The sequence below is a fragment of the Vipera ursinii genome, assembly GCF_947247035.1.
Source record: "Vipera ursinii genome assembly, chromosome: 2".
In the NCBI taxonomy this organism is placed as follows: domain Eukaryota; kingdom Metazoa; phylum Chordata; class Lepidosauria; order Squamata; family Viperidae; genus Vipera; species Vipera ursinii.
Genome location: NC_139513.1, coordinates 13,262,869 through 13,289,546, shown reverse-complemented (window position 1 = coordinate 13,289,546; position 26,678 = coordinate 13,262,869). Strand labels below are relative to the sequence as shown.

Here is a 26,678-nt window from a genome sequence, read left to right as displayed (position 1 = left end):
AGAGAAGGACATGGCAAGCCATGTCTTGTATGCACATTCTAAATACAGACCTTCTCACAATGCAGTTTTGGGCGAAAACGTCGTAGAAGCAACATTTTGAAAGATGGTCAATCCAACCCTCTAACTTAGCACCTTCCCGATGGTTTAGTTGTTCAGGAAGATGTAGGTGTGAGGATGTAAATGTGAGGATGTGGCTTTTTCAAAGGAAAATACCAGGGACTAGTCCTGGACTATCTTGCTTATCCAACTCACCTTTGTGATAGCTCAGGATGGCCCCATTCCACTGTGGGTGGCCACTATTTCAGATCATTTATATATCCTAGCAGACTTTCATCTTATTGGGTTACATAACATATTTTGCCTGTGCCCCCCCAAATGTTGCAGTGGAGATATTTGATCAAAGAAAAGGAGTTACCTGTAGTGGCCAGGACTGGATAAGGGCATTGAGGAGCAAGTAGCTGGATGTTATCAATGTCAGAGATCCAGCCAGAACAGACACATGCTCCAGTGCACAGGTGGGAGGCCACTCACAACCCATGGTCCAGGATTCACATAGATTACGCCGGACCATTCCAGGGAGAAATATTTTTAGTGGTCGTAGATAGCTACTCGAGGTGGTGCCTGTGAAAAGGATGACATCTGCCAAGACCATACAGGAGCTGAGGGGGCTCATGGGTTACCTGATGTAATTGTATCTGATAATGGCCCTCAATTCACATCCACCGAATTTCAAGACTTCCTCAAGGCCAACTTGATTAGACACACAACGGCTTCACCCTTCCACCCATCCAGTAATGGTTTGGCTGAGAGGAACATAAGATCTACAAAGGATGCACCGCGGAGGATCATTGTTGGCGATTGGCATCAGAGACTGGCTCAATTCTTGGTGCATCACTCCCTGCACAGCGACGGGTAAGAGCCCAGCGGAGATGCACTGGGGAAGGAGGCTGATAACCAAACTGGACAGACTTCATCCAGATAGAGTGGCCGCGGAAGCAGAACAGGCCAACACAGCCAGGACATTGGCCATAGGGGATCTAGTGTGGACCAGGAACTATGGCAGGGGGGAGAAGTGGATGGAGGGAGCGGTAGTGGACAAAACAGGACCCTTATCTTATATCATTGAGGGGGAAGGGGACAGGCAGGTCAGAAGACATATCGACCAGCTGAGGAACCGGGCACCAGAGAACCGTTCCCAGGAACAACAAGAAGGCCTTACACAATAGCCCAAGGCTCGGAGTATTGAGCCACTACCAGTATGTCCACCTGAACCACCACCAGTATGTCCACAATCGTCAGAAGCTCAGGCAGTGAAGCCAGTTGCACATCACCCAGGAAGAAGGCCAACAACAACAACACGCGGTTCAATGACAACGGAAGCCAAAAATGACGCAGTACCAGCGGGACTTACCTCAGTCAAATCTACCTCAGCGCAGTCGCGGGAAGGAAACCAGGCAATGCCGAGAGAAGCAACTCAAGGGTGCGAAGTTGGGTCGGAAAGGCAACCGGGAAGGTACCCGGCCAAGACTCACAAAACCCCAGCTTACCTGAGGGATTATGTGGAAAAGTAAAAGTAGGAGTTAGAAAAATTGTAGTGTAGTATTGTTCACGTTGGGAAGGGAGGGGTGTTGTGTATGCCACCCCCATACCTGGTGACATGGGTCAGGCGACCGATTGGTCTATCTGTCCGGCGGGGAAAAAAGGACACTGGGTTGGGTGTCACCTGTCTGGCGGGAAAATAGAGCCAGTGGATTGGCTTTCTGCGTGGATGTGGAAAAGCTATAAGAGGGCACCTGGGGGGAAAGATTCCAGTTCCATCTTGTATTCAATAAAGAGATAAACCCTGACTGTTGTCTCCTGGTTCTTACACGTGGCACGCACGACAGAACAGGCACCAAGCATAAGGAACAACATCTCATTAACACTTACAATGCTGTAATCACCAGACTGAGGTGGCCAGCAAGCGATAAGGCCATGCTGATTAATAGTTGCCCATGCCCAGGGGTGGGCAACCTTGGCTCTTTTATGACTCATGGACTTCAACTCCCAGAATTCCTGAGCCAGCCATACTGAGGGGAAAGGGAGAATTTCCAAGCTGAGCCATGCTGGCTCAGGAATTCTGGGAGTTGAAGTCCATGAGTCATAAAAGAGCCAAGGTTGCCTATCCCTGCGCATGCCTATAGTTTTTTGTGGTCTAGTGGTTTTCACATTTACCTCACAGGCAAAAGGCTCAAAACCAGGCAGAAACGCATCTTTTTCTCAGCATCAGAGCCATTTCTCGCTCAGAGAAAGGGCAGGAAAAGGCTTCATCCCTAAGACAAGCAAGAGCCCCATACCATTTTCTCTTTTATTGGGGAGGGAATGAATGAGGGGAGGCTGATTTCAAGCCACCGATCAAGGAAGGCTGGTCATCCCAAGTGAGTGGAGAACAAAGCCTGACTTGAGTTTCGCCTCCCAGAATTCTGAACATGAGGGAAAAGGGAGGGTTTCCCATCCACAACACGGGAGGAGGAGGAGGAGAACTCCTGAGGTGTATGCAGAGCAATTAGGTTTTTTGATAATTTCTGAGGCTGCTCTTGAGGATGGTGTATAGATGACACCATCATATTTAGAAAGGCAAGAGGTTAGACAAACCCAATCCCACGCCCGTCATCCGTCGCCCACTTCGGGGCCCTTGCAGGATCCCCTGGCATAGCGCAGAGCGTCCACCAGGGGTCTCCCTCGGCAGCGGTTGGAAGGGATGGGCAGTCCCCTTCCGGAGGGAACTGAGCATGCGCCTGGCTCTTCCGCCATCAGAAGGCAGATTTTTAGGTGCCGGAAAGGCTGGAAGCGCCTTTGCTTTTTCTCCCGTGTCCGGTTCGGCTCCCCTTCGCTGCGGCCCTTAGGCTGAGCCAGCGGGCCAAGAGGCCGTGGGGAATCCCCGCACGGGGGGCGATCCAGACGTGACTCAGAGTGAGTGGAGGGGGAGGAGGGGGCTTTCCTCTGATGCTGGAGGCGGGCGTGGAGTATGCAAAGCTTCATTGAGTTCCTCTTGTTGGGTTGTACACAAGGCTACAGTTCCACGTGTCAAGAGTTGAGTGCGAGGTGTGTAAGGACTGGAACTCGGTTTCCTCGTTTCCCTCCTTGCCTCACTATCCGTTGGTGGCTCTGCCGGTGCATTGGATGGTGGTTTTTTAATTCTGGCTTCTGGAGTTCACCCAGGACAGGGGAAGGGAACCTCGGCTCTTTTAGGACTCAAGGACTTCAACTGCCAGAATTCCTGAGCCAGCTATGAGCCATAAAAGAGCCGAGGTTGCCTTCCCCTGACCCAGGGGTTTGGGCCACGAGGTTAATGGGGTTCTGCTGCCTTAGGTTTTACTAGAAATTCAAATGTTGATTAACCTCCTTGCTAAATCGATTTAGATAGGCACTCACGTGAATTTTCCTGTGACTGGAGACGTTTATAATTTGGATTGTGCAAAGGGTAGTTCTTTCTAGGCAGCAACAGAAACGATTTGATATAATGAATCTGCTTCCAGAAACAGACACCCAAAACATATTTTAAATGTATTCATCTAATATTTTGATTCCTTGGATGTTGAGCAAGAAGTTGAGCAAGAAGAGAAGAGTGCTACAGAACTTTCCCCAAACAAATGAGTCTGTCTGATAAGATTCCCGCCCCCCATCTTCCCAGACATTGGTGGGTTCATAAGACTTTTGTTGATTTGTTTATTTATGGAGAAGGATGCTCAGTATTCAAATTTGTCACCCTGTTGCAACCCCCTGTGTTTTGCTTTTCAGATACATAAGCTGGTTCCACTGGAGACTGAAGTATCTTGTGAGGGAAGAGGCCTGAATGGCATTAAGAGAATTGAACAGACCCCTTGTGATTAGGAAGACCTGGGGAAATTAGTCCATTTTGGTGCTGCATTAGATGGAGGGAGAAAGCCCAGCAGATTCAAGAGTTGGAAAAGGCACTGCAGCTGCTCTGCCTTGGAGCTGTGGGAAGAATGGGGCAAATCCTGGGCAGAAGAGCCAAGAAGAGGAAGCCAACAGTTCAGAGGTCCAATGCTGTCACTTCAGAGTAGTGCAGTTTCAGGAGGGAAGAGGTCCCCGAGATGTTTGCAGTCATCTTCACCGCCTTTGCTGTCAGTGGCTGCAGCCAGAAAGACACACAAAGGCCCAGATGCTGGACCTGGTGCTCCTGGAGCAGTTCCTGGCTGTCCTTCCCCCAGAGATGGAGAAATGGGTGCGAGAGTGTGGAGTGGAAACCAGTTCCCAGGCGGTGGCCCTGGCCGAAGGCTTCTTGCTGAGCCAGGAATCTGAGAAGATGCAAGGAGAGTTGCAGGTGTGAGAATGTAATTATGTCAGTTCCAAGGAGAATCTCTCTGAATTTGTCAATGTGTCTCTGGTAGAATTTTCTGGGATTATGAAATCCTAAGACCCATTGTTCTATTCTTCTTCCAGAGGATGCATTTGGGACAATTCTTGGATTCTCACTTTTCAGCTTAATCTATGGACATTGGGGTCTGTTAGGTTGCGTGTTCAATCCTGATAATTCATTTCTCTCTCTGCACTCTTCCCTTCTTTCTCGTGTCACGTTTTGTCCAGAAGTCCTTGCAAGCTATCACTGAGTATCCCCAGGGGTGGAAAGATTCATCCAAATCCTCCCAGGAGCTGTTATTCAGGAAGAACTTCCAGAAAGGTCAAAGTCAGGACACCATACTAGGTAACCGAAGTTCTTTTCATGTGATGTGAGATTTGGACATCCAGGTGATTGTTTTGTTCATCTTGAGTGAAATCTCTGCTTCCACTGTTTTCTATCTCACAGATAATAGAAAGCTGTCCTTAGTGTTTTTAGAACCACCTTCTCTTTGTGGTGGAGCTGAAAGAGTGGCTGAACCTCTGCCTCAGGTAGGAGGAGAAATATCGGAAAGGTCCATGAACCTTGGATGGGTTTAATTTTATTCTGTATAATATTCAATGTGTAATGTTGCTGTTTCTAATGTATAATGTTGCTCTTTCCAAGCAAGACAAATTTTAGATCATATCATTGAAAATTCACACTTGGCTTAACTTAACTCTCCCTTCTGATAAATTTTCTCTGCCCTCCTGCTTCAGGCTGAGATTTCATTGTCCAGATGTTGTCTTGACCAGAGATCTTCTTTTCTATCTCCCAGGGTCATTCTCACATATCATTACAAGCTCTCCCAACACTCCTACGAAGGTGTGGAGCTGGGGGGAAGAATTTGTTCCCTCAGTTGATAAAGCAGTCCATAGGCAAAAAATCAGATGGATTTCCCCTGTATTTCCTTCTGCCCACTCTAGGAAGAATTGGAGCCAGTGAGAAGTAGTGGGTTTAATACCCAACTACCAATTGAGCAAAAAACCTGTTTTTGTTGGCCACACCAATTGAGCAAAAAACCTGTTTTTGTTGGCTACACTGAAAGGCATTCCAAATACTTCCAACTTGATCCAATGTGCTTCAGTTGTGCCGTCAGCCAAAAGCTGTGAGATCTCATTCTGAATTCTGCAGAAAGATGCCCGTTGTGTTCATAGGATTCCTCTGCTTAATTTGTGAAAGAAAACTCAGATTATTCTTGGGATCATCTGTTAATTGGGAAACTTGTTTCCCTGTCCAGGATGTTGTGTCTTTGGAGGAAGTGGCCGTGTATTTCTCCGAAGAGGAGTGGTCTCAGCTGGATCCTGACCAAAAAGCACTCCATGAGGAAGTCATGCTGGAGAATTCCAGGAATCTGGCTTCTCTGGGTAAGAACCCCCATCTGTGCTCAGAAATGTACAGAAGGAATGGGTGGGGGGCTTAGATGTTATTTTTGATAGGAAAATATCACTTTTTATTTATATCCCACCTTTGTTATTTTTTTCTCAGGGCGGTAGACACACCCAGTACTACTCCTCCTCCTTCCTATTTTTCCCCTAACAACAATGCTGTGTCATGAGACAGACTGGCCCAAAGTCAGCCAGCCAGCATTCGTGCTTAAGGCAGAACTACAGGGAGTGCAGAATTATTAGGCAAGTTGTATTTTTGAGGATTAATTTTATTATTGAACAACAACCATGTTCTCAATGAACCCAAAAAACTCATTAATATCAAAGCTGAATATTTTTGGAAGTAGTTTTTAGTTTGTTTTTAGTTATAGCTATTTTAGGGGGATATCTGTGTGTGCAGGTGACTATTACTGTGCATAATTATTAGGCAACTTAACAAAAAACAAATATATACCCATTTCAATTATTTATTTTTACCAGTGAAACCAATATAACATCTCAACATTCACAAATATACATTTCTGACATTCAAAAACATAACAAAAACAAATCAGTGACCAATATAGCCACCTTTCTTTGCAAGGACACTCAAAAGCCTGCAATCCATGGATTCTGTCAGTGTTTTGATCTGTTCACCATCAACATTGCGTGCAGCAGCAACCACAGCCTCCCAGACACTGTTCAGAGAGGTGTACTGTTTTCCCTCCTTGTAAATCTCACATTTGATGATGGACCACAGGTTCTCAATGGGGTTCAGATCAGGTGAACAAGGAGGCCATGTCATTAGATTTCCTTCTTTTATACCCTTTCTTGCCAGCCACGCTGTGGAGTACTTGGACGCGTGTGATGGAGCATTGTCCTGCATGAAAATCATGTTTTTCTTGAAGGATGCAGACTTCTTCCTGTACCACTGCTTGAAGAAGGTGTCTTCCAGAAACTGGCAGTAGGACTGGGAGTTGAGCTTGACTCCATCCTCAACCCGAAAAGGCCCCACAAGCTCATCTTTGATGATACCAGCCCAAACCAGTACTCCACCTCCACCTTGCTGGCGTCTGAGTCGGACTGGAGCTCTCTGCCCTTTACCAATCCAGCCACGGGCCCATCCATCTGGCCCATCAAGACTCACTCTCATTTCATCAGTCCATAAAACCTTAGAAAAATCAGTCTTGAGATATTTCTTGGCCCAGTCTTGACGTTTCAGCTTGTGTGTCTTGTTCAGTGGTGGTCGTCTTTCAGCCTTTCTTACCTTGGCCATGTCTCTGAGTATTGCACACCTTGTGCTTTTGGGCACTCCAGTGATGTTGCAGCTCTGAAATATGGCCAAACTGGTGGCAAGTGGCATCTTGGCAGCTGCACGCTTGACTTTTCTCAGTTCATGGGCAGTTATTTTGCGCCTTGGTTTCTCCACACGCTTCTTGCGACCCTGTTGACTATTTTGAATGAAATGCTTGATTGTTCGATGATCACGCTTCAGAAGCTTTGCAATTTTAAGAGTGCTGCATCCCTCTGCAAGATATCTCACTATTTTTGACTTTTCTGAGCCTGTCAAGTCCTTCTTTTGACCCATTTTGCCAAAGGAAAGGAAGTTGCCTAATAATTATGCACACCTGATACAGGGTGTTGATGTCATTAGACCACACCCCTTCTCATTACAGAGATGCACATCACCTAATATGCTTAATTGGTAGTAGGCTTTCGAGCCTATACAGCTTGGAGTAAGACAACATGCATAAAGAGGATGATGTGGTCAAAATACTCATTTGCCTAATAATTCTGCACTCCCTGTAGAACTCCCAGTCATGCAGTTTCTAGTCTGGTGCCTTCACCATTGGACCAAACTGTCTGAGATGTGCCCACTTGTGTTCTGAGTTTGGCATCATTCCAGGTTGAGGGTGGGGGAGCTTTTGCCATCCAGAAATTTTATTGACGTTCAAAGATTCTGTCTGACAGACAAGTGGAGATGAGGTTTTTCACTGAGGTTGGGGAGTTGGTGGGTATGTTGCTGTCCTAGCATTATAACAGTGTCCAATAGCAACTTGGGGAGTTTGTGGCCCCATGGAATTGTCCCAGGTCATTAAATAGGCTGACACACACGGTTGGTCAAAGTTTAGGACAAGGTTTTGCTTACTTTCATTCGGAGGTCATCCAGTTTTGATGACTTAAATTTCAAAAGAAAAGATTTGGTCATTCCCCTACTCTTGCTACAGTTTTCATTTTTCTTTTTCAAGGCTTTAACGGGCAAGAGAATAAGAATTGCAAGGAGGAATGCCAGGCGATCCATCTGGGAGAGAGAAAAGACAGCTTTACAGATCAAGTGCAACCAAAGAGTAATGAAACAAAGCCATCACAAAATGGAGTTGAAGAAGGCTTTCCTCCGGTCAGTTTGCTTCCTAACCATACAAGCTCCGATACGGAAGAAGAACCTTATAAATGCATGGAGTCTGGAAAGAGCTTTAATAAATCTGCTAATCTTATTTCCCATAAAAAGACACATTCAGAAGAGAAACGATATGTCTGCAAGGAATGTGGAGAGATCTTCCGTGATAGTTACTGTCTCATAACTCATGAAAGGAATCACACAGGAGAACGGCCTTATAAATGCATGGAGTGTGGAAAGACCTTTAGTTATGTCAGTCATCTTAAATACCACAGGAGGGTCCACACAGGAGAGAAGCCATATCAATGCATGGATTGTGGAAAGGCCTTTACGTGTAGCAGCAGTCTTACTAAGCACAAGATGATCCACACAGGGGAGAAGCCATTTCAATGCATGGAGTGTGGAAAGTTCTTTAGTCAGAATTCGTATCTCACTTGTCATAAAAGGATCCACACAGGAGAGAAGCCATATCAATGCATGGATTGTGGAAAGGCCTTTGCGTGTAGCAGCACTCTTAATAAGCACAAGAGGATCCACATATGGGAGAAGCCATATCAATGCATGGAGTGTGGAAAGAGCTTTAGTAAGAAGTTGAGTTCTCATAAATGGATCCACACAGGCGAGAAGCCATATGAGTGCATGGAGTGTGGAAAGGCCATTATTTATAGCAGTAGTCTTAATACCCACAAGAGGATCCACACAGGAGAGAAGCCATATCAGTGCATGGAGTGTGGAAAGGCCTTTACTTGTAGCAGTCATCTTTATTCCCACAAGAGGATCCACATAGGAGAGATGCCATATAAATGTGTGGAATGTGGAAAGGGCTTTAGGTGGAATTGTGATCTCACCGCTCATAAAAAGATCCACACATGAGAGAAGCCATATCAATGCATGGAGTGTGGAAAGGGCTTCTTTCAGAACTGGACTCTCATTTCTCATAAAAGGATCCATATGGGGAAGAAACCATATGAATGAATACATTGTGTGCGGGAAGAGCTTTGTGAGAAATTACACTCTTTTTTCAGTTTTATTAAATACACATTTAAAAACAAAAATGGATATGATTCAACTTCCCTAGCTACAACACTACTATTAGTATTATCAGTGCTTTTTTTGTAAAAGAAAAAGGTGCCGGAACTCACACATGTCACACATGTTAGTAATGACTTACAAAGCCCTACATGGCATGGGTCCGGATTACCTATGGCAACACCTGCGGCCGGCGTCAACCTGCCTCCGTCCAGTGTGCTCCCACAGACAGGGCCTCCTCAGGGTGCCTCCGATCAAAGAATGTCGATTGGTGGCCCCCAGGGGGAGAGCGTTCTCTGTGGGCGCGCCAGACCTATGGAACCGCTTGCCGGTTGAGCTCCGGATGGCCCCCGACCTTCGGTCTTTCCGGCGCGATCTAAAAACGTATCTATTTGAGCAATCTGACCTGGTCTGATGGGTTAGGTTTAGGTTTAGGTTTAATTTGATTTGTATACCGCCCTTCTCCCTAGGGACTCAGGGCGGTTCACAGGGCATATATAAATGACGATACAAAAGTTAAAAGGAGATTAAACCAGTGCCCAGTTAAAAAACAATAATACAATACTAAAAACAACAATTTAAAAACCCATAATCCCCCATCAGGCCAGACCAGCTAATTCAAATAAGTGGGTCTTCAGGCCGCAACGGAAGGTTCGGAGGTCTGATGTCATCCGGAGCTCCACCGGCAGTTGGTTCCATAATGCCGGAGCGCCCACAGAGAAGGCCCTCCCCCTGGGGGCCACCAGTCGGCATTCCCTGACCGGAGGCACCCTGAGGAGGCCCTCTCTGTGGGAACGCACAGGGCGGAGGGGAGTTGACGCCGGTAGCAGGTGGTCCCTGAGGTAACCCGGACCCATGCCATGTAAGGACTTAAAGATCATGACCAAGACCTTGAACCTCACCCGGAAGACAACTGGTAGCCAATGCAGCTCGCGGAGCAAAGGTGTAACATGGGAGTACCGGGAAACTCCCAAGACAACTCTCGCGACCGCATTCTGTACCAGTTGGAGCCTCCGAGTGGTCTTCAAGGGAAGCCCCATGTAGAGGGGGCTCTAGAGCATTACAGTAGTCAAGGCGAGAAGTCACGAGCGCATGAGTGACCGTACACAGGGCATCCTGGTCCAGATAGGGCTGCAACTGGCGCACCAGGCGAACCTGGGCGAAAGCCCCCCTAGTCACGGCCACTATATGATCTTCCAGGGTAAGCCATGAATCTAGGAGGACTCCCAAGTTGCGAGCCCTATCCACGGGGGGTAAGAACTCACCCCCCATAGAAAGAGATGGAACATTTTGAATGTCCCGGGATGCCGGAATGTACAGCCACTCAGTCTTATCAGGGTTGAGTTGAAGTCTGTTCCTCCCCATCCAGACCCGAACCGCCTCCAGGCAACGGGACATCACAGCGAGGGCATCACTGGGGTGGTTTGGGGTCGAAAAGAAAAGTTGGGTATCATCGGCATATTGATGATACCCAACTCCAAAACCACGAATGATCTCACCCAGCGGTTTCATATAGATGTTGAACAGGAGAGGCGAGAGAACCGACCCCTGAGGAACTCCACAAACGAGAGACCTAGGGGCCGATCTCTGCCCCCCTGCCAACACCGACTGCGAGCGTCCCAGGAGATAGGAGGAGAACCACTGAAGAACTGTGCCTCCCACTCCCAATCCCCTTAGACGCCGCAGCAAGATACCATGGTCGATGGTATCGAAAGCCGCCGAGAGGTCTAATAGGACTAGGACAGAGGAATATCCCCTGTCCCGAGCCCTCCAGAGATCATTCACCAGAGCGACCAATGCCGTCTCCGTGCTGTACCCGGGCCTGAAACCCGATTGGTAGGGGTCCAAATAATCCGCTTCATCCAGGACCAGAGGGAGCTGATGCGCCACCACACTCTCGACAACCTTCGCAAGAAAGCGAAGGTTGGAGACTGGACGAAAGTTGTTCAATACAGCTGGGTCCAAGGCAGGCTTCTTGAGGAGAGGTCTCACCACCGCCTCCTTCAAGACGGTGGGGAAATAACCCTCACTCAAGGAAGCAGATATAACCGCCTGGAGCCAGCCTCGTGTCCTCTCCCTAGCTGCATAAACCAGCCAGGAAGGGCAAGGGTCCAACAAACATGTGGAGGAGCTCAGCCTCCCCATAATCCTGTCCACTTCATCAGGGGTCACAGAATCAAACTCTTCCCAGGTAACATTGACAAGACTGCCCGTGTCCTGATCGCCTGACTCTGCCCAGTTGGAGTCCAAACCGGTCCGAATCCGAGCGATTTTATCCGACAGATGTTGACTAAATTCCTCGGCACGACCCTGCAAGGGATCCTCCCTCACCTCCTGATTAAGAAGTGAGCGAGTCACCCTAAACAGGGCGGCCGGGCGATTATCTGCGGACGCGATGAGGGTGGAGAAGTAATTACACCTCGCCACCCTCATCGCTGCGAGATAAGACCTAATATAGGTTCTTAACCGCAACCGGTCGGGTTCGGATCGGCTAGACCTCCAACAGCTCTCTAGGCCCCGTTTCCGACGCTTCATCTCCCGGAGCTCCGCGGAGAACCATGGAGCTCGCTGGGATCTGCGCCGGGTCAGGGGCCGCAAGGGTACAACCCGGTCAAGTGCCTCAGTGGCTGCCCTTTCCCAGGCTTCCACTAAGGCATCCGCCGAGCTGTGAGCAATGGAGGCAGGTGGGGACCCCAGCGCCGCTTGGAATCTATCAGGATCCATTAAGTGTCTGGGGCGGTACCATCTAATTGGCTCCATACCCCCACGGCGGGGGTTGGGGTTTTAATACGTCTTAATTATTGTTTTAACCTTGGGCATTTATTTAATCGCTTTTAACTTTTGTATCCTGTTTTGTATTTATTGCCCTGTACACCGCCCTGAGACCTTCGTGAAAAGGGCGGTATAAAAATATAATTAATAAATAATAAATAAATAAATAAATAAATAAATAAATAAATAAATAAATAAATAAATACAACCCACCTTGCCTACCCTACAAGGTTCCATCCAGAAAAGGTGCCGGAACTCCGTTCTGAGTGTTCTATGAGAAAAAAAGCCCTGAGTATTATCTTATGTTACAGAAAGAAATAACAGAAACCTAAAATACAATCTATAACAGGACAAAGTATAAAAAACTACTTATGAGATCTGTTGGGTTTTTTAGTACACTGTCATTCACTCCTGAGCGTTATATTTACGTATCTTTCAGTTATTTCCATTATATAGATGCTAATAAAAAATCCTTACATTATCAACCAATGAAACAATGTTCATGTTAGCAGTCCTCCTTAACTCTAACCAATTGTACAAATTTTGCCAAATTTCATAATACTCCGTTTCGTTCTTATTTTTGATCTCTAGGGTTAACCTGTCCATTTCAGTGCAGGATAAAATTTTATCTATTATTTCTTCTTCAGTGGGTGTTTCCTTTCTTTTCCATTTTTGGGCATATGCCAGTCTTGCTGCGGTTAAGATATGGACTAATAAGTAGAGAGATGCTTTACTGAGATTATCGTTAATAATCCCCAATACAAAGATTTCTGGTTTACACTCTTACTTGCCATAGAAAGATCCACATCTAGGCGAAGCCATGTCAATACAGGAAATGTGGGAAGAGCTTCAATAGAAATACAAGTAGTCCTCGGCTTATGACTGCAATTGATCCTAAAATTTCTGTTGCTAAGCAAGACAGCTGTTACCCCTCATGGCAGGTTCTTTTGGGTTGCCTTGGGACTTCCCTGGTCTCCTGGAGGGTGATGCCTCTGATTTGCCCTGAGGGGCTTTTGAGAGGCATTCTGCTTCGTAGTGACCCTCCCTCCCACATTTGAAACAGCCTGTTGATTTCTTAGCCATGGACAGTGGTTTTGCTGGCTCACGTGTTTGCTCGGGTGGTGGGCGGGCCCATGGTTTTCCCCAGCAGTCCCTTTTTAGTAGATCTATCTCTGCCTCCTCTGCCAGGACATACCAGTTATCGAGATGGTGTGGGTCTCCTCAAGGCAGTCAATCATCATATTGTTGTTAGCTGCGAAGTCGTGTCCGACCCATCGCGACCCTATGGACAACATTCCTCCAGGCCTTCCTGTCCTCTACCATCTTCTGGAGTCCATTTAAGCTCACGCCTACTGCTTCAGTGACTCCATCCAGCCACCTCATTCTCTGTCGTCCCCTTCTTCTATTGCCCTCGATCTTTCCCAGCATTAGGCTCTTCTCCAGTGAGTCCTTCCTTCTCATTAGGTGGCCAAAGTATTTGAGTTTTAGCTTCAGGATCTGGCCTTCTAAAGAGCAGTCAGGATTGATCTCCTCTAGGACTGACCGGTTTGATCGCCTTGCAGTCCAAGGGACTCGCAGGAGTCTTCTCCAGCACCACAGTTCAAAGGCCTCAATTCTTTGGCGCTCAGTCTTTCTTATGGTCCAACTTTCACTGCCATACATTGCAACTGGGAAGACCATAGCCTTGACTATACGCACTTTTGTTGACAGGGTGATGTCTCTGCTTTTTAGTGTGCTGTCTAGATTTGCCATGGCTTTCCTCCCCAGGAGCAAGCGTCTTTTAATTTCTTGGCTACAGTCCCCATCTGCGGTGATCTTGGAGCCCAGGAAAATAAAATCTGTCACTACCTCCATTTCTTCCCCATCTATTTGCCAGGAATTGAGAGGGCCAGATGCCATGATCTTGGTTTTCTTAATGTTAAGTTTCAACCCAAGTTTTGCACTCTCCTTCTTCACCTGCAACAAGAGGCTCTTTAGTTCTTCTTCACTTTCTGCCATTAGAGTGGTATCATCTGCGTATCTTAGGTTGTTGATATTTATTCCGGCAATCTTAATTCCAACTTTTGATTCATCTAGCCCTGCCTTTCTCATGATGTGCTCTGCATATAAGTTAAATAGGCAGGGCGACAGTATACAGCCTTGCCGGACTCCTTTCCCAATTTTGAACCAATCAGTGGTTCCGTGTCCAATTCTCACTGTTGCTTCTTGACCCGCATATAGGTTTCTCAAGAGACAAATAAGATGGTCTGGTACTCCCATCTCTTTAAGAACTTGCCACAGTTTGTTATGATCCACACAATCAAAGGCTTTAGCATAGTCAATGAAGCAGAAGTAGATGTTTTTCTGGAACTCCCTAGCTTTCTCCATGATCCAGCGTATGTTGGCAATTTGATCTCTAGTTCCTCTGCCTCTTCGAAATCCTGCCTGTACTTCTGGTAGTTCTCGATCCACATACTGCTGAAGTCTAGCTTGTAGGATTTTAAGCATGACTTTACTAGCATGAGAAATGAGTGCAATGGTGCGATAGTTTGAACATTCTTTGGCACTGCCTTTCTTTGGAATTGGAATGTAAACTGATCTTTTCCAATCCTGTGGCCACTGTTGAGTTTTCCAAATTTGCTGGCAAATTGAGTGTAGCACTTTTACTGCATTGAAGGATCATATAGATCGTAGTTTAGCCCGTCTTTGAAATGGCTAATGCGGATGTCTTCCAGCCAGTTCATCTTGCTGGCAATGGCCCGGAATTCTTCTGTGTATTCAGCCACTGGCTGGCTGCCCTCCCTCACCATTTTGATTCTCTCCTGGGCCTTACGATCAGCCAAAGGGACCTCAAACTGCCTCCTCAAGGATGACAGGAATCGGTTGAAGTTGTTGAGTTCTGGGGCGTTGGAGTCATGCAAGTTCACCACCCAGTCTGTGGCCGGTCTGTCCAGGGCGGATTGCATGATGCGGATGCCGGCTTTGTCACTGGGGATGTCCCGTCCATATTCTTCCATATAGCTGAGGACATGTGTTAGGAAAAACCCCAAGCGTGGTGGCTCTCCCCTGAATTTTGCTTCCAGGGGTGGTAGCCTCAGAATGGATCCGTGTCTGCGCAGCGGGTGGTATTGCCCCCATCCTGATCCCCGTCTGTGGTTCGGCAGGGGGTGGGTGCTGCTGAGGCGGCAGCTCCTGGTCCAGTGGACGGCCTTGGTGTTGCAGGTTCCGGATCCTTCCCACTGTCCAGTTGTGGCCTCAGGCACTGCTGTGGCTGCGGTATTGAGGTTTCTCCTCTCTTAGTGAGCTAAGGGTTTTCTTCATCAGGTCAATAGCTTTCTCTAGGATCCACTCCTCTTCACTGACGTGCAGGGAGCTCTCCATCTCTTACCTCCATTTTGCTTGGTGGCCCTCCCGCCTCAGGATCACTTTCCTTGATGCCTTTTCCCACTTGCTTTTCCTTCCAACGCCCATCGACCACTGTGGTTTGCGGTCACGCGTCTCCACCACCTCTTCCCCGGAGGAATATGACGCTTCAGCCTCTGATCGTTGGTGGGGTTTTGTTCAGGGGGAAGTTCCCTTTCCATGGGGCTTTCCTTGTCCCTTGCCTCATCGTTAGACATTGTATTTTTTGCAAAGTCCCCCGGTAAGGCTCTCCCTTCCAGGTTGACTCTTAATGCAGATCCTGTCTAATGTTAGAACCCACCCCAATCCACATCTTAGGAAAGAAGAACTCTTGGGAGACAGGATTGTCCAAACAGGAACTTTTACTAAAACATGGTTGACAGTGGATAATCCAGACAGGATCTGGAAACTGTGTTGCAGATCAATACTTTTAAAGTGACCCCGAGTAAAAATCCCTCCCCTCAGACCATTTGGTCAGTTTCGGATCAGTTGAGTTCTATGTGTCAAAACCCCTTGTGGGAAAAAAGAAACATGTACATTTACAACATTGTTACTTCCTCCCCTTCACATTCCAGTTGGAGATACAAGCCAGAATCCCACCCCTCTGTTCTTCTTAGTTCAAAGGTTTTCTTCCCTGGTCTTTGTGATGGCCTCCAGGCAGGCTGAATAAACAACCTTGGGTCTATAGGGATGGCCAATTAACATCTTCTCTTCCCCTCCTTGGGAATGGCAGAGTCTAGTAAGGGGGTGAGATTTAGGTTTGCACATATATAGAGTTAGGAATGGAATATAAATGGATTCTGACAGATATCATATCCTTAATTTGTTGACATAGAGGGTGAGAAGTTAAGTAGATGGGATGTGTATTTTGAATATTAAGATTTTGTGAGGAATGGTGATAGATGAATTGGGAGTATATTAAAAATCTTGGGAATGATAAATATCAAACGTTAAATTTAAATGTTAGTGGAAATTAAAACTGAAAAATTTATTAGGTCATTGATTGCCTAAAAGATTGTATGTTAAAACAACTAGAATATGTGTAAACTAAAAACTATGGATATATGTAAAAGATATTTTCTATGTGATTGATAAAACTTGTCTTTTAATTTACAAATAGCCAGTAAATACGAAGGGAAAAAGAGAGGAAATGTTTATGGTAACAAACTGAAATCTGTACTAATGATATCTGTATGTAATTGAATACTACTCAGCCACTACGTTGCTTTTCAAATATGTGTCTGAAATTGTGCTTCCCCCGTTGAGCTCTGGAAGGGCACCAAGCATAAGGAACAACATCTCATTAACTCTTACAATGCTGTAATCTCCAGAGTGAGGTGGCCGGCGAGCGATAAGGCCATGCTGATTTATAGTTGCCCATGCCCAGGGGTGGGCAACCTTGGCTCTTTTATGATTTGTGGACTTCAACTCCCAGAATTCCTCAGCCAGCCATGCTGAGGCAAAGGCAGAGTTTCCAAGCTGAGCCATGGTGGCTCAGGAATTCTGGGAGTTGAAGTCCATGAGTCATAAAACAGGCAAGGTTGCTAACCCCTGCCCATGCCTATCGTTTTTTGTGGTCTAGTGGTTTTCACATTTACCTCACATGGAAAAGGCTCAAAACTAGGCAGAAACACATCTTTTTCTCAGCATCAGAGCCACTTCTCGCTCAAAGAAAGGGCAGGAAAAGGCTTCATCCCTAAGACAAGCAAGAGCCCCATTCCAAATTTTATTTTATTGGGGTGGGAATGAATGAGGAGAGGCTGATTTCATGCTACCGTTCAAGGAAGGCTGGTCATCCCAAGCGAGTGGAGAATAACGCCTGACTTGAGTTCCAGCTCCCAGAATTCTGAACAGGAGGGAAAAGGAGGGTTTCCCATTCATGGCCTGCCTGAATCACCTTAAACATGGGAGGAGGAGGAGGGGATCTCCTGAGGTGCATGCAGAACAACTAAGGGTTTTGCTAATTTCTGAGGCTGCTCTTGAGGAAAATGACTTTTGAGCTTCAACAAAGATTTCCTCAGTGTTCACAATTCACACATAGTTCCCAGAAATTAAGAAGAGGAAGCTCTAAAACTGCAATCATATTTTGTCCCATGAGGGGCTTGCCACCTGGAGCTTGGCTGATCCGGAACTGACCGAATAAACTGAGGGGTGGAGTTTGCTTGGGGACACTTTAAAAATGTTGATTTGTGAGGGGATTCTTCAGATCCTGTATATCGGGGTGTGTGAAACTGCCGGCCCATGGGCCGGAGCGTCATGGAGAAACCGCGCCCATCCCATTTTCGGCAATGGGAAAAAGTTCCAATATGTCGTGCGACGTAATGTGACGTCGCAAGTTTGACATGCCTGCTGTATATTATACCCTCTATCATCTATATTTTAGTAAATGTTCCTGCTTGGATAATCTTGTCTCCAAGAGTCTTTCTTTCTTAAGTTGTGGATTGAAGTGGGTTCTGAAATTGGGTTACATAAGACATTATATTTTGCCCCTCCCCCCAAATGTTGCAGTGGGGATATTTGGTCAAAAATAATTTTTCAAAAGCCAAGACTGAACCAACAGTCAGAATGTTTGAAATTGTGCTTCCCCTGTCCTTCACTCTACCAGCTGAGCTCTGGAAGGGCACCAAGCATAAGGAACAGCATTTCATTAACTCTTACAATGCTGTGATCACCAGACTGAGGTGGCCGGCGAGCGATAAGGCCATGCTGATTTATAGTTGCCCATGTCCAGGGGTGGGCAACCTTGGTTCTTTTATGACTCGTGGACTTCAACTCCCAGAATTCCTGAGCCAGCCATTCTGAGGGGAAAGGGAGACCTTCCAAGCTGAGCCATGCTGGCTCATGAATTCCGGGAGGTGAAGTCCACGAGTCAGAAAAGCCAATTCAGCTCCCAGAATTCTTAACATGAGGGAAAAGGGAGGGTTTCCCATCCATAGCCTGCCTGAATCACCTTAAACACGGGAGGAGGAGGAGGAGGAGGAGAACAACTAAGGGTTTTGCTAATTTCTGAGGCTGCTCTTGAGGAAAATGACTTTTGAGCTTCAACGAAGTTTTCCTCAGTGTTCAGAAATCACACGCAATTCCCAGAAATTAAGAAGCTCTAAACCTACAATCATATTTAGAAAGGTAAGACGTTAGAGAGACCCAATCCCACACCCATTATCCCTGGCCCCCTTCGGCGCCCTTGCAGGATCCCTTGGCATAGCGCAGAGCGTCCACCAGGGGTCTCCCTCGGCAGCGGTTGGAAGGGATGGGCAGTCCCCTTCCGGAGGGAACTGAGCATGCGCCTCGCTCTTCCGCCATCTCGAGGCATTTTCGTACTTGCGGGAAAGGCTGGGATCGCTTTTCTGCCGTGTCCGATTCTGCTCCCCTTCGCTGCGGCCCTTAGGCTGAGCCAGCGGGCCAAGAGGCCGTGAGGAATCCCCGCACGGGGGGCGATCCAGACGTGACTCAGAGTGAGTGGAGGGGGAGGAGGGGGCTTTCCTCTGATGCTGGAGGCGTGCGTGGAGTATGCAAAGCTTCATTGAGTTCCTCTTGTTGGGTTGTACACAAGGCTACAGTTCCACGTGTCAAGAGTTGAGTGCGAGGTGTGTAAGGACTGGAACTCGGTTTCCTCCTTTTCCTCCTTGCCTCACTATCCGTTGGTGGCTCTGCCGGCGACGGTGCATTGGATGGTGGTTTGTTAATTCTGGCTTCTGGAGTTCACCCAGGACAGGGGAAGGGAACCTTGGCTCTTTTAGGACTCATGGACTTCAACTCCCAGAATTCCTGAGCCAGCTATGAGCCATAAAAGAGCCGAGGTTGCCTTCCCCTGACCCAGGAGTTTGGGCCACGAGGTTAATGGGGTTCTGCTGCCTTATGTTTTACTAGAAATTCAAATGTTGATTAACCTCCTTGCTAAATTGATTTAGATAGGCACTCACGTGAATTTTCCTGTAACTGCAGACGTTTATAATTTGGATTGTGAAAAGGGTAGTTCTTTCTAGGCAGCAACAGAAACGATTTGATATAAATATTCTGTTTCCAGAAACAGAAACCCAAAATGTATTTTAAATGTATTTATTTGGTATTTTGATTCCTTGATAGAAGTTGAGCAAGAAGAGAAGAGTGCTACAGAACCTTCCAGAAACAAATGAGTCTGTCTGATAAGATTCCCACCCCCATCTTCCCAGACATTGGTGGGTTCATAAGAATTTCTTTTGTTGATTTGTTTATTTATGGAGAAGGATGCTCAGTATTCAAATTTGTCACCCTGTTGCAACCCCCTGTGTTTTGCTTTTCAGATACATAAGCTGGTTCCACTGGAGACTGAAGTATCTTGTGAGGGAAGAGGCCTGAATGGCATTAGGAGAATTGAACAGACCCCTTGTGATTAGGAAGACCTGGGGAGATCAGTTCATTTTGGTGCTGCATTAGATGGAGGGAGAAAGCCCAGCAGATTCAAGAGTTGGAAAAGGCACTGCAGCTGCTCTGCCTTGGAGCTGTGGGAAGAATGGGGTAAATCCTGGGCAGAAGAGCCAAGAAGAGGAAGCCAACAGTTCAGAGGTCCAATGCTGTCACTTCAGAGTAGTGCAGTTTCAGGAGGGAAGAGGTCCCCGAGATGTTTGCAGTCATCTTCACCGCCTTTGCTGTCAGTGGCTGCAGCCAGAAAGACACACAAAGGCCCAGATGCTGGACCTGGTGCTTCTGGAACAGTTCCTGGCTTTCCTTCCCCCAGAGATGGAGAAATGGGTGCGGGAGTGTGGAGTGGAAACCAGTTCCCAGGCGGTGGCCCTGGCCGAAGGCTTCTTGCTGAGCCAGGAATCTGAGAAGATGCAAGAAGAGTTGCAGGTGTGAGAATGTAATTATGTCAGTTCCAAAGAAAATCTTTCTGAATTTGTCAATGTGTCTCTGGTAGAATTTTCTGGGATTATGAACTCCTAAGACCCATTGTTCTATTCTTCTTCCAGAGGATGCATTTGGGGCAATTCTTGGATTGTCACTTTTCAGCTTAATCTATGGACATTGGGGTCTGTTAGGTTGCGTGTTCAATCCTGATAATTCATTTCTGTCTCTGTCCCTTCTTTCTCATGTCACGTCTTGTCCAGAAGTCCTTGCAAGCTATCACTGAGTATCCCCAGGGGTGGAAAGATTCATCCAAATCCTCCCAGGAGCTGTTATTCAGGGAGAGCTTCCAGAAAGGTCAAAGTCAGGACACCACACTAGGTAACCGAAGTTCTTTTCATGTGATGTGAGGTTTGGACATCCAGGTGATTGTTTTGTTCATCTTGAGTGAAATCTCTCTGCTTCCACTGTTTTCTATCTCACAGATAATAGAAGGCTGTCCATAGTGTTTTTAGAACCACCTTCTCTTTGTGGTGGAGCTGAAAGAGTGGCTGAACCTCTGCCTCAGGTAGGAGGAGAAATATCGGAAAGGTCCATGAACCTTGGATGGGTTTAATTTTATTCTGTATAATATTCAATGTGTAATGTTGCTGTTTCTAATGTATAATGTTGCTCTTTCCAAGCAAGACAAATTTTAGATCATATCATTGAAAATTCACACTTGGCTTAACTTACCGTATTTTTCGGACCATAAGACGCACCTGACGATAAGACGCACCCAGTTTTTAGAGCAGGAAAACAAGAAAAAAATTATTCTGAACCAAATAGTATCAGTATACTAAAACAGGGCTTTTCAACCTTTTCATCCATTGTACCACTTTTAGGACAAGGCAATGTCCGAGTACCACAAGTCGCCCAGCAAGGTGTCAAAAACTTGACATCCCCCCCAAAAAGGAAAAAAATGATAAAGTACAGGTAGTCCTCGACTTACAATGATTTACTTAGTGACTGTTCAAAGATACGATGGCACTGAAAAAAGCGACTTATGATCATTTTTCACACTTATGACCATTGCAGCACCCCAGGGTCATGTGATTTACATTTGGATGCTTGGCAATTGATTCATATTTATGATGGTCACATTGTTCCAGGGTCATGTGATCGCCTTTTGCATCCTTCTGACAAGCAAAGTTAGTGGGGAAACCAGATTCACTTAACAATCATGTTACTAATTTAATTTCTCCTTCTCTTTCTCTCCCTCTCTCCCCCTCTCTCTTTCTCTCTCACTTTCCCTCCCTCTCCTTTCTCTATTTTTCTCTTTCCCTCTATTTCTCCCTCTCTCTCCCTCTTTCTCTCCCTCTCTCTTTCCCTCTCCCTCTTTCTCTCTCTCCCTCTATTTCTCTCCCTTTCTTTCTCCTTCTCTCTCTCTTTCTCTCCCTCCCTATTTCTTTTTCCTTCTCTCTCTCCCTATCTTTCTCTCTCTCTCTCTCTCTCTCTTTCTCTCTCTCCCTCCCTCTCCCATTGTTCCTTCCTTCCTTCCTTCCTTCCTTCCTTCCTTCCTTCCTTCCTTCCTTCCTTCCTTCCTTCCTTCCTTCCTTCTCTCCCTCTTTGTCCTTCCTTCTCTGTGTTAGAGCAGTACCCATGGAGGCGGCCCTGCAGCCCGGCTTTCTCTTGCAGAAAGCAAGCTGAAACGGAGCGAGGGAGATTGCCAGGAACGCGATCTCGCGTGGTTTCAGTTTCCCTTGCTACAAGAGAAAGCAGGCTGAAACAGAGTGAGAGAGATTGCAGCAGTGCGAGATCGCGTTCCTGGCAATCTCCCTCGCTCCGTTTCAGCCTGCTTTCTCTTGTAGCAAGGGAAGCTGAAACCAAGCGAGGGAGATTGCAGGAGTGCGAGATCGGCGGTTTCTCAGCACGTGCCAATTTGTGCTCCTGGCAATCTCCCTTGCTTTCCACTTGCGGAGGTTGGGGCTAGCCATACGGATCACCTTCGGACCATAAGACGCACCCTTGTTTTCCCCCTCACTTTTGGGGGGAAAAAGTGCGTCTTATGGTCCGAAAAATACGGTAACTGTCCCTTCTGATAAATTTTCTCTGCCCTCCTGCTTCAGGCTCAGATTTCATTGTCCAGATGTTGTCTTGACCAGAGATCTTCTTTTCTATCTCCCAGGGTCATTCTCACATACCATTACAAGCTCTTCCAACACTCCCACGAAGGTGTGGAGTTGGGGGGAAGAATTTGTTCCCTCAGTTGATAAAGCAGTCCATAGGCAAAAAATCAGATGGATTTCCCCTGTATTTCCTTCTGCCCACTCTAGGAAGAATTGGAGCCAGTGAGAAGTAGTGGGTTTAATACCCAACTACCAATTGAGCAAAAAAACTGTTTTAGTTGGCTACACTGAAAGGCATGCCAAATATTTCCAACTTGATCCAATGTGCTTCAGTTGTCCCCTCAGCCAAAAGCTGTGAGATCTCATTTTGAATTCTGCAGAAAGATGTCCGTTGTGTTCATAGGATATCTCTGCTTAATTTGTGAAAGAAAACTCTCAGATTAATCTTGGGAAACTTGTTTCCTTGTCCAGGATGTTGTGTCTTTGGAGGAAGTGGCCGTGTATTTCTCCGAAGAGGAGTGGTCTTGGCTGGATCCTGACCAAAAGGCACTCCATGAGGAAGTCATGCTGGAGAATTCCAGGAATCTGGCTTCTCTCGGTAAGAACCCCCACCTGTGCTCAGAATTCTACAGAAGGGATGGGTGGGGGGCTTAGATGTTATTTCTGATAGGAAAATATCACTTTTTATTTATATCAGCCAGCCAGCATTCGCTCTTAAGGCAGAACTGGAACTCCCAGTCACCCAGTTTCTAGTCTGGTGCCTTCACCACTGGAGCAAACTGACTGAGATGTGCCCACTTGTGTTCTCAGTTTGGCATCATTCCAAGTTGAGGGTGGGGAGCTTTTGTCATCCAGAAATTGTATTGACTTTCAAAGATTCTGTCTGACAGACAAGTGGAGATGAGGTTTTTCATTGAAGTTGGGGAGTTGGTGGGTATGTTGCTGTCCCAGCATTATAACAGTGTCCAATAGCAACTTGGGGAGTTTGTAGCCCCATGGAAGTGTCTCAGGTCATTAAACAGGCTGACACACACGGTTGGTCAAAGTTTAGGACAAGGTTTTGCTTACTTTCATTCAGAGGTCATCCAGTTTTGATGACCTAAATTTCAAAAGAAAAGATTTGGTCATTCCCCTACTCTAGCTACAGTTTTCATTTTTCTTTTTCAAGGCTTTAACGGGCAAGAGAATAAGAATTGCAAGGAGGAATGCCAAGCGATCCATCTGACAGAGAGAAAAGACAGCTTTACAGATCAAGTGCAACCAAAGAGTAATGAAACAAAGCCATCACAAAGTGGAGTTAAAGAAGGCTTTCCTCCGGTCAGTTTCCTTCCTAACCCTACAAGCACCGATACGGAAGAAGAACCTTATAAATGCATAGAGTCTGGAAAGAGCTTTAATATATCTGCTAATCTTATTTCCCATAAAAAGACACATTCAGAGGAGAAACGATATGCCTGCAAGGAATGTGGAAAGACCTTCCATGATAATCACTGTCTTAGAACTCATGAAAGGAATCACACAGGAGAACGGCCTTATAAATGCATGGAGTGTGGAAAGACCTTTAGTTATAGCAGTAAACTTGCTTCCCACAAGAGGGTCCACACAGGAGAGAAACCATATCAGTGCTTGGAGTGTGGAAAGACCTTTACGTGTAGCAGCACTCTTAATAACCACAAGAGGATCCACACAGGGGAGAAGCCATATCAATGCATGGAGTGTGGAAAGGTCTTTAGTAAGAATTCGAATCTCACCTCTCATAAAAGGATCCACACAGGTGAGAAGCCGTATCAGTGCTTGGAGTGTGGAAAGGCCTTTACTTGTAGCAGTCATCTTAATTCTCACAAGAAGATCCACACAGGAGAGAAGCCATATCAATGTGTGGAGTGTGGAAAGAGCTTTAGTAAGAAGTTGAGTCTCACTTCTCATGCAAGGATCCACACAGGTGAGATGCCATATAAGTGCATGGAGTCTGGAAAGAGCTTTAATAAATCTGCTAATCTTATTTCCCATAAAAAGACACATTCAGAGGAGAAACGATATGCCTGCAAGGAATGTGGAAAGACCTTCCGTGATAATCACTGTCTTAGAACTCATGAAAGGAATCACACAGGAGAGAAGCCGTATAAATGTGCGGAATGTGGAGAGAGCTTTAGGTGGAATTCGAATCTTGCCTCCCATAAATGGATCCACGCAGGGGAGAAGCCATATCAATGCATGGAGTGCGGAAAGGGCTTTAGTCAGAACTGGAGTCTCATTTCTCATAAAAGGATCCATACAGGCGACAAGCCATATCAATGTGTGGAATGTGGAAAGACCTTTACTTGTAGCAGTACCCTTAATTCCCACAAGAGGATCCACACAGGCGAGAAGCCATACCAATGCATGGAGTGTGGAAAGTCCTTTATTTATAGCAGTCGTCTTAATACCCACAAGAGGATCCACACAGGAGAGAAGCCATATCAATGCACGGAGTGTGGAAAGACCTTTCATCGTAGCAGTAATCTTATTTCCCACAAGAGGATCCACATAGGAGAGATGCCATATAAATGTCTGGAATGTGGAAAGGGCTTTAGGTGGAATTGTGATCTCACCTCTCATAAAAAGATCCACACAGGCGAGAAGCCATATCAATGCATGGAGTGTGGAAAGGCCTTTACTTGTAGCAGTCATCTTTATTCCCACAAGAGGATCCACATAGGAGAGATGCCATATAAATGTATGGAATGTGGAAAGGGCTTTAGGTGGAATTGTGATCTCACCTCTCATAAAAAGATCCACACTTGAGAGAAGCCATATCAATGCATGGAGTGTGGAAAGGGCTTTATTCAGAACTGAAGTCTCATTTCTCATAAAAGGATCCATATGGGGAAGCATCCCTATGAATGAATGCATGGCGTTTGGAAAGAACTTTGTGAGAAATTACACTCTTACTTGCCATAGAAAGATCCACATCTAGGCGAAACCATGTTAATACAGGAAATGTGGGAAGAGCTTCAATAGAAATACAGGTAGTCCTCGGCTTATGACTGCAATTGATCTCAAAATTTCTATTGCTAAGCAAGACAGCTGTTACCCTCATGGCAGGTTCTTTTGGGTGTCCTTGGGGCTTCCCTGATCTGGAGGGTGATGCCTCTGATTTGTGCTGAGGGGCTTTTGAGAGACATTCTGCTTCTCGATGACCCTCTCTCCCACATTTGAAACAGCCTGTTGATTTCTTAGCCGTGGACGGTGGTTTCACTGGCTCACCTGTTTGCTCGGTTGGTGGGCGGGCCCATGGTTTTCCCCAGCAGTCCCTTTTTAGTAGATCTATCTCTGCCTCCTCTGCCAGGACATACCAGTAATCGAGATGGTGTGGGTCTCCTCGAGGCAGTCAAGCATCATATAGATCGTAGTTTAGCCCGTCTTTGAAATGGCTAATGCGGATGTCTTCCAGCCAGTTCATCTTGCTGGCAATGGCCCAGAATTCTTCTGTGTATTCAGCCACCGGCTGTCTGCGCTCCCTCACCATTTTGATTCTCTTCCGGGCCTTACGATCAGCCAAAGGGACCTCAAATTGCCTCCTCAGGGATGACATGAATCGGTTGAAGAATGATAAATATCAGTTAAATGTAAATGTTAGTGTAAATTAAAACTGAAAAATCTATTACGTCATTGATTGCCTAAAAGATTGTATGTTCAAACAACTAGAATATATGTAAACTAAAAACTATGGATATATGTAACAAAGATATTTTCTGTGTGATTGATAAGATAAAACTTGTCTTTTAATTTACAAGTAGACAGTAAATATGTAGGAAAAAAGAGGAAACGTTTATGGTAACAAACTGAAATCTGTACTAATGATATCTGTATGTAATTGTATAGTACTACTCAGCCACCACGTTGCTTTTCAAATATGTGAATGTAATATTAGAAAATCAATAAATTTTTTTAAAAATAATTAACTGTTGAAAGGTTTCAAAAATCTGTCTATGAAAGTTGTCCCTTCAGGGTTTTTTTAAAAAAAGATTTACAGAGAAGGACAGGGCAAGCCATGTCTTGTATGCACATTCTAAATACAGACCTTCTCACAATGCAGTTTTGGGAGATAGCATCACAGAAGATGGCCAACCCAACCCTCTAACTTGAAAGATGGCCAACCCAACCCTCTAACTTAGCACGTTCCCAATGGTTTAGCTGTTCAGGAGGATGTAGGTGTGAGGATGTGGCTTTTTGAAAGGAAAACACCAGGGACCAATCCTGGGCTATCTTGCTTATCCAACTCACCTTTGTGATAGCTCAGGATGGCCCCCTTCCACTGTGGGTGGCCACTATTTTAGATCATTTATATATGCTAGCAGACTTTCATCTTATTGGGTTACATAACACATTATATTTTGCCCCTCCCCCCCAAATGTTGCAGTGGGGATATTTGGTCA

At 46.0% G+C, this 26,678-nt stretch overlaps 2 protein-coding genes across 10 annotated transcripts in view; both read left to right on the top strand.

Moving 5' to 3' along the window:
* Positions 1-2,528: 2,528 nt before the first annotated feature.
* LOC310635273 (zinc finger protein with KRAB and SCAN domains 5-like) lies at positions 2,529-26,197 on the top strand. 9 transcript variants are annotated; one of them, XM_083354037.1, is made up of 7 exons: positions 2,529-2,952; positions 3,587-3,679; positions 3,781-4,327; positions 4,591-4,708; positions 4,811-4,893; positions 5,622-5,748; positions 23,429-26,197. In XM_083354037.1, the coding sequence occupies exons 3-7, from the start codon at positions 3,914-3,916 to the stop codon at positions 25,042-25,044; spliced, it is 2,358 nt and encodes a 785-aa protein (XP_083210163.1). In that variant the 5' UTR covers positions 2,529-2,952; positions 3,587-3,679; positions 3,781-3,913; the 3' UTR covers positions 25,045-26,197. The 9 variants fall into 9 exon arrangements, with proteins under 9 accessions (XP_083210163.1, XP_083210167.1, XP_083210166.1 ...); XM_083354038.1 differs by lacking the exons at positions 2,529-2,952; positions 3,587-3,679; positions 3,781-4,327; ... (1 more) ...; positions 4,811-4,893; positions 5,622-5,748 and adding exons at positions 18,645-18,783; positions 19,415-19,506; positions 19,612-20,158; ... (1 more) ...; positions 20,638-20,720; positions 22,732-22,858; XM_083354041.1 differs by lacking the exons at positions 3,587-3,679; positions 3,781-4,327; positions 4,591-4,708; positions 4,811-4,893; positions 5,622-5,748 and adding exons at positions 19,612-20,158; positions 20,416-20,533; positions 20,638-20,720; positions 22,732-22,858.
* Positions 3,100-26,678, top strand: part of LOC310635275 (uncharacterized protein) — a 36,738-nt gene continuing 13,159 nt past the window's right edge. Inside the window, exon 1 of the mRNA XM_083354046.1 lies at positions 3,100-3,165. The gene's annotated coding sequence lies outside the window, so the exon portion shown is untranslated. The remainder of the gene's footprint in view (positions 3,166-26,678) is intronic.

Excerpts from the sequence above, each read along its gene's own strand:
- LOC310635273 (XM_083354041.1), top strand. The coding sequence starts at position 19,745 with ATGGAGGGAGAAAGCCCAGCAGATTCAAGAGTTGGAAAAGGCACTGCA. Across the intron at positions 20,159-20,415 it reads AGATGCAAGAAGAGTTGCAG|AAGTCCTTGCAAGCTATCAC; the intron begins GTGTGAGAATGT and ends CGTCTTGTCCAG. Across the intron at positions 20,721-22,731 it reads TGGCTGAACCTCTGCCTCAG|GATGTTGTGTCTTTGGAGGA; the intron begins GTAGGAGGAGAA and ends TTCCTTGTCCAG.